Genomic DNA, 7977 nt, shown 5'->3' on the forward strand with positions numbered 1-7977 from the left:
GCAGATAAGAAGACAGGGCACATGCATAAGAACACCCACACTTGCAGATAATACCCACTTGACCTGGCTTCAATGACAGGATGATCAGAGCTCAACTAAAAGAATAAAGAAGAGAAAATAGAGCAATCTGATACAATTTGATGAACTTGACCTACATCTATGGATGAAGTAGCTCAACAGAGGGAACAAATCTTTACAGCAAGGATCATTCCCACCCCCTCCATACACAGAGTAGACAGGGATGGGCAACTTGCACATTGGCTATCCAAAACAGGGGGTGGGGGTGGTGTTACAAAGGCAAGAAGTGACTCGCTTACAATCTTTCAAGAGGGAGCCTAGATCAAGCAGGCGCAGAGGAAGGCAGAATCTTCGCTGAGTAGTATTCAATCTGTCTGGGTGGGGCTGATGAAAGGAGATGTGGATAGGTCTCTTGTGATACAGTAGTGAATAACTGTTATCAGGACTGACTGTGAGGGTTGGAAATGTAAAAGTGGATGTTTTGTAGCAAATGGAGGGGAGAGATTGACTTTGCAGTCCAGGAGCAGAGGTCCCTGGGACCATCAAGGGAGAAGAGCGGAGTGCAGAGATGGAGGCAGATACGATGATGTGGAGAGATGGAACGGCTGGGGACTCCAGACCCAGACAGCGAGAGGGTCTGTGTGCTGATGACCGGGGACAGGCTTGTAGGGTATACCCTTTGGTTGGTTGATGATGCATGGAGGGGATTGTAACCAAGGCAATGAAATAATGTACTATAGGATGAATTTAAAGCAAATGTTCTCCCATGTAAACTATCACATAATTCACAATAAAACATTAAAAAAAAAAAGATAAACATATTATTGATATTATTGAAGCAGAAGGTAAATTTGTTCTAAGATTGAAAATTCTCAGCTGGAGATTAATTAGATTAAATAAAGTAAATGCAGCACATGCCATATACTCCATTTGTACTTTTACAGATTAAAATTAGTATGTAAACCTGGCAATTATTAATAACATTTACATTTTAACATTTATTATTTTAAAAAAACAACAAGGTGTGACACTTGATGCTCTGGCAAATATTTTATTTAAGTGGTTCCATTCTACAGTCCTCAGCAACACTTTCTTTACCATAGTTTTGGAAGTTTACATTTGAAGGATGCTCTTTCCCCAAAAATAAAGTAAGCTTAAACGATTGTTCACACTACAGTATCCTAATAAAAATTCACAATACACACTGTTATTGTTGTTGTTGTTAGATGTCATCAAGTCAGTTCCAACTCATAGCAACCCAGTGGACAAAAGAACAAAATGCTGGCTAGTCCTGTGCCAGCCTCATAATTGTTATGTTTGAGCCCAAGTTATTTTGTTTGTTGATGGCACTGTGCCAATCCATCTCACTGAGGGTCTTTCTCTTTGTCCTTGACCCTCCACTTTTCCCCTCTGCTTCCCAAGACCTCCAGTTGTTGTTGTTGTTGTTGTTGTTGTGTGCCTCGAGTTGCTTCCAACTCGAGTGGCCCTATGTGCAACAGAACAAAGCACTGCCTGGTTCTGTGCCATCCTCACAACTGTTGTTATATTTGAGTCTATGAGTGCAGCCATGGTGTCCCATTCATCTTGTCTGGGGCCTCCCTCTCGTTTGCTAACCTCCCACTTTTTTAAGCATGGTATCATTCTCCATGGACAGGTCCTTGCAGACATGTCCAAAGTACAAGAAACAAAGTCTCACCTACCTTGCTTCTAAGAAGCATTCTCATTGTACTTCTTACAAGAGAGAATTGTTCACTTCCACCAGTTTCTGCACTTTAGTCACAGTTTTTCCATTCATCAAGGTTGATGACCTTCCTCACCTTTGAGGTCTTCTCAACCTTCATTAAAATGCTTGATCCATGTAACACTGCTGTTTTATATGAGGCAGCATTCCTGTAAACTTGCTAAAAAGCTCCAATAAAAAGTGAAAGATATTCACTGCAGTCTTGCTAAAAAAGTTGCTATTTACTCTGAACTCAAAATTTTTTTCTATGCCCTTTTTTGGGCAGACACCCTAGTGAGACAAAGACATGTGTATTACTGAGGGAACTTATCCATAGCCAATCACTGATCAGAGACCCGTCTAACCACTTTTTGTTTGGAATAAAGTCGTTTATGTATTAACTGGGGAAAAAAAAAGAGAGAGAGAGAGAATTGTTCACTCTTCTAGCAGTCCATGATACTTTCAACACTCTTATCCAACACCATAACTCAAATGCATTGATTCTTCCCTGGTCTTCCCTATTCATTATATTTTTTGCCTATATATGAGGTGATTGAAAATACCATGGCTTGGGTACTCAGGATGACATCTTGGCTCTTTAATACTTTAAAAAGGACAATTTATTACAGTAAATATACACATCCAAAAAGAAAGGGCCAAATCAAACATTAACACAACTCAATTAGGAAAAGATCAGCAATGTAAACCTACGGTCACCAAAAGAAAAGAAAGAATAAAGATTAGAGCAAAAATAGTAGCCAATGTATAAGTTGTCCTTTTCTATTAACTGTGTGTAATGAGGGGATAGGCTTTAACCTTGATGTGAAGACTTCTAACTTTCTGTTGGGATTTTGAGCAACTATATCCATAAGCAAAGGTAAAGTTCATCAAATTGTAGCAGTTTACACTGTCTTCTTGTATCTTCCTCTAGTCAAGTTCTAATCAGCAAGCCATCCAACATGGGCCAAATGGGTATACTCTGCAAATTTGAGTGTTTTTTCATGCCTTCTCCCACGTCACATCACCTTTAATTTCTTGACTGTTACTTCCATCAAAGTTGATTGTGGATCCAAGTAAATGTAAGTATTTGACATATTCAATCTTTATTCCATTTATCATGATGTTATTTTGTTTATTGGTCCAGTTGAGAAGATTTTCATGTTCTTTACATTAAGAATGAAATCCATGTTGTAGACTACATAGTTTTTGGTCTTCATCAGTTAAGTACTTCAAGTACTCTTTGCTTCCAGAAAGTAAGGTTGTGTCATCTGCATATGATAGGTTGCTGATGAGTATTCCTCCAATCCTAATATCACATTCTTCATTACAAAATTCAGCTTCTCAGATCATCTGCTCAACATACAGACTGAGTAAGTATGGTGAAAGAATACAACCCTATCACATACCTTTCCTGATTTTACACTATTCAGTATTTTCCAGTTCTGTTTGAATGACTTTCTCTTGGTTTATGTAGAGGCTGCTCATGAGCACAACAATGTGTTCTGGAACACACCCAGGCTTCACCGTCTTATGCACAGCTGGTTATGATTCACACAATCGAATCCCTCTGCATGGTCATTAAAGCAAAAGTAAACACCTTCCTGGTATCCTCTGCTTTCAGCTAAGACCCATCTGATGTTAGCAACGATTTCCTTCATTTCATGCCCACATCTGAATCCAAATTAAATTTCTAGAAACTCTTTGTCAATGTATTGCGGCAAGTGTTTTTAAAATTATCTTCAGTAACATTTTACTTGTAGGAGATATTAGTGATATTGTTCAATGATTCCACATTCTGTTGGGTCACCTTTCTTTGGATGACCACAGATATGGATGTCTTTCAAATTTCTTGGCATAGATGAGCGAGGACCGCCAGCGCTGCATCAGTTAGTTGAAACATTTCAGTTTGTATTCTGCCAATTCCTGGAGCCTTGTTTTTTGCCAATACCTTCAGTGCAGCTTGGACTTCTTCCTTCAGTACCACTGGTTGTTTGTCACATGCTACCTCTTGAAATTGTTAACCAATAACCAGTTAGTTCTTTTTGGTAGAGTGATCTATGCATTCCTTCCAGTAGCATAAGAGAAGCTGAATGGATTTATGCAACTTTGTCCCATTGCTTCCCAAACTTATAAACGTATATAACCATGGTTCACTTTTTTATACCTCTCTGGACCCTAATATTTTAGGACAGAGCTTCTCACACCTTAAAATTTAAACAAATCACTTGGCGATCCTATTAAAATACAAGTTCTGATTCAGCAGGTCTGCGGTGAGGCCTGAGATTCTGCATTTCTGATAGTCCCAGGTGCTGCCAGTGCTGATGGTCCAGTAGTCACTGTTGAGCTGGGACTAGAGAAGACACTTTGAGGAAAGCTATTATAGAGCCTCCTTTAGTTCTATACAGTCTTGAAACGACAGAACTTTAATACTTAAAAATGCTATTCTAGTTTTCATCTTGTCTAGATGGGTCTGGTGAAAAGAGATGAGGATAAGAATCTTACAATTCAATAGTGAGTAATTGTTACCATGACTAAATGCGACTGTCAAAACTGTAAAAGTAGAAATTTTGTAATAAAACAGGGGGTCTAGTTAATCTTACAGTCCAGGAACAGAGGACCATGATCATTGAAGTAGAAGAGCATGAGCAGAATGTGGGACCCTATCCAGAGAAGCAGCAACACTGGAGATGGAGGCAGAGATGAGGCTGTGGAGAGAGAGAGCAGCTGAGCCTAGATTCATGGAAAGAGAGGGACTGAATGCTGACAGTCAGGAGACAGGCTTACAGAATGTGCCCTTTAGTTGTTTAAGTGACTGTATATTCCTGAGTGTTTTTGTGTTCCTCACGCCCTCCCTCCCCTCAAAAAAACCAGAGGGAATAGAAGCAAATACTGCTGAATGCACAGAGGAGATTGTAATCATTGCAATGAAATGATGAGTGTGAAACCAATGTCCTCCCATGTAAAATATCACACAATTCACAATAAAACTTAAAATGAAAAGAATGCTATTCTATACCAAATAAAAGATTATCAGAATATTAGAAGGTGACTAACTTAAATACAAGAGAAATAGGGCTTTTAAGATAATATGGATTGGAAAAGCATTAGACAGAGAAAGTAATACATATGGGTCAGAATAAGCAGAATACATGAAGGGACCCCTCCCTAAGGAAAGAAAAATACATTAAAAAAAATGAGAAAGGAGCTGAGGGTGATGATGCTAGCACACAGGAAAGACTTACTAAATTTCTAAATTCACACTGTAAGAATGAAGATAAGCAGGCAGAAGTTGTTAGCAAGACTTTTATTTTAATCACTTATAAATAAGAGATTCTTGTTTCACATGAATGCTCAGCAGAGAGGTTTGCCAAAGTTCAAAAAAAGCACACTGAGATAAAAGTCAATTTTAGAAATGACAATAATTAGTAAAACACTTTGGAGGGCATTTTGTTCTAAAGAGCGTAGCAAGGTGAAATCTTACCTTTTCCTGGATAAGTCTTTGAAGATGAATTCCACAGGACAACATAGCAGTGAATAAGGTCAACATGTACTGCTGGACTTTGCAGATGGCAGAGGCCAGGGAATTTAACACCAGGTTCAAGCCCACCTTCTCAATCACGTTCTGGAAGGCAGCAGGTGAATGGCGGGTAATTCTACACAAGGCCTGCAGAGACAAGAGGACAAACTGTCAGATGAATCCTAGCGCATCAACCATGTTCCAGAAGGTAAGAAAAGCTTCTGTGAAAACAAGAAGGTGCATGCCTTGCTCACTGATAATTTATTGTGGCACAAAAAAGCTGGAAATTTTAACACACTTTGTTAAGTATCAGTAATTTGTTAAATGACAATACAGCTGTTAACTTAAACTAAGGTTGCTTTAAAATGTTATGGAGCATTACAACAATAATCATCTAAATTAATAAGTGACTGAATTCATAAGCACTGTATACCTACACACACATAAGCACTGTATACCTACACACACATATAGAAATACAATCATGTGAGTAATTGAAACTACTCGTAAGTACCTTCTTTGTTCAGACACTAAGCTACATGCTGAAAAAGGTAAAAATAAAGTTCATACCTAATACCAAGTGTTCACTATAAGAGGGGCACCACCTGAGAATGAATTTATTTAATCCTCTTGACAACATATAAGAAACATACTAATAATCCCATTTTATAGATATAAAACTGAGGCATGAACACTGAGGTACCCTGCCCAAAGCCACATAGTTAGTAAATTACAAAGTACAGATTCAAATACAGTCAAATTCCATTTCTGTTCCTAAATTGTGGTGTTGTTATTTAGCTCCATCAAGTTGGTTATAACACACAGCAACCCTGAATAGTTTCCAAGGTGCTGTAGTTGAACTGCCAACCTTTCAGTTAGCAGTCCAGTGTCTATCCAAGAGCACCACACCAGGGGTTCTGGAATTACTAATGTATAATAATAAATTGGAGTCCTGGTGTAGCACTGTGGGTTAATGCACTGGACTTAAAGTTGGTTTACATCGCAAGGACGGCTGTTCAAGCTCACCAGCCACTCCTTAAAAACCTACACAGGGTCACTATGGATCAGAACCAATTGAACAGCACTTTACAACAACAACAATTATGTAACCTCAAAAAAAAACAAACCACCAGGGACTGTAAATCTTTATGGGTGCAGACAAGCCTCATCTTTCTCCCTAGGAGTAGATGTTAGGTTTGAACCACCAAACTTGTTATTAGTAGTTCAATGCCTAATCCACTGTGCCATTAATGCTCAGAAGGTTATATAACATTTGTTATAATTAATACTTTCTAAAACTTTCTAACTTAAGCTTATTTCTCCTTTTGGGGTCTCTTGGGATGTCAGCCCAGTTGAACACTGCTATGCATTGGAGGTGAGAAGCAACTAAAACACCACCACAGAGAAACAAGTGATTGTCAATGTATTATCACTCCTATAGGCAACGTAAAAGAAACGTATTAATAATCCCATTTTACAGGAACCCACAGGGAGATGGAGGCTGTGAGTAAGGGTCAGATCCAAGAATTCTCTCGTCTCTACATCTCAAAACCTTCTAGAGAACCCCTCTAAAATATGAGACAAAAGTTCTTTTTAGGAAACTTCAGATTTGCCTAAAGAAATATTAAAAAGTACTGTTTCTTACAGGATCTGTATTTGTCAGACTGTAAAATACAATGGCAAAGAAAAGTTTAAACTATTCTGGACAATGGGGAAAAATAAAAACTGTTCAATTTTATGAAGCTACTATTAAGTCTTCCCAACAACAGCTGAAAAGACAGCTCAGTAAGAGAAAAACAGACCAAATTTATATATAAACAAGGATAAAATAAGCTGAACAAAACTTTATGAATTGACTATCATTAGTCTTTTTCTTTTTTGTTTAATGTTTTCTTGGTTTTTAAAACTACAACAATGCCATCTACAAATAAAGATAATTTTGTCTTTTCCAATATGGTTTCTGACAGTTCCCTTTTATTTTCTTATTCATTACATTCCTCACAACAGTATGGAATAATGTGACAACAATCACAATCCATGCCTTGTCCCTGATACTGTACTATGATTTCAGCACTTTAATTTTGAAAGATTCTATCATGGTTAAATATTTACTTCTATTCATATTTAAGGAAGATTTGTAAAAATTAACAATGATTGCTGAATTTTTAGGAAGTATCTTTTCAACAACTGTGGAGAGATGTATTCATTTTCATCAACTGTGGATAGTTTATCTATCATTAATTAATTACTGATACAATGAACTATGTGTTGATATACTTCCTGATGCTGAACTATAATTTTAAACTCTACTGAACTCAATTTGCTATTATTTTATGTAGAACTTCTGTGTCTTTATCTCTAAATAAAAGTGGTTTATCATTTTCTTTTTTGTTTTATCTTTTATCAACATCATAAATAAATGGAGGAGTTTCCATCTTACTCTCATTGTCTACAATAGTTTAAATAGCACAAAAATTACCTGTACTTTAAAATCCAGACAGTACTCAACACTAAAACCATTGAGAACTTCTACCTCTAGTGAATGGTCTATGATGGTTAACTTTATGTATTACCTTGGTAGATACTGATTCCTGGATGTTTGGCCAAATACTACTCTACTTGTCAAGGGATAGTCACATGTGATTAGATCTGCCTCCCTTAGGTGGAGTATATGCCCCCAAATGTAACCAAATACAATATAATTACCATATATCTGCAACTT

The 7977-nt window shown here is 37.3% G+C and overlaps 1 protein-coding gene across 1 annotated transcript in view; it reads right to left on the reverse strand.

Moving 5' to 3' along the window:
* ULK4 (unc-51 like kinase 4) overlaps window positions 1-7977 on the reverse strand; it is an 892765-nt gene that overhangs the window by 674492 nt on the left and 210296 nt on the right. The window contains exon 18 of the mRNA XM_006868826.1: window positions 5220-5402. Coding sequence (XP_006868888.1) covers window positions 5220-5402 — 183 coding nt within the window. The remainder of the gene's footprint in view (window positions 1-5219; window positions 5403-7977) is intronic.

Source organism: Chrysochloris asiatica, unplaced genomic scaffold (genome assembly GCF_000296735.1).
Source record: "Chrysochloris asiatica unplaced genomic scaffold, ChrAsi1.0 scaffold00124, whole genome shotgun sequence".
In the NCBI taxonomy this organism is placed as follows: domain Eukaryota; kingdom Metazoa; phylum Chordata; class Mammalia; order Afrosoricida; family Chrysochloridae; genus Chrysochloris; species Chrysochloris asiatica.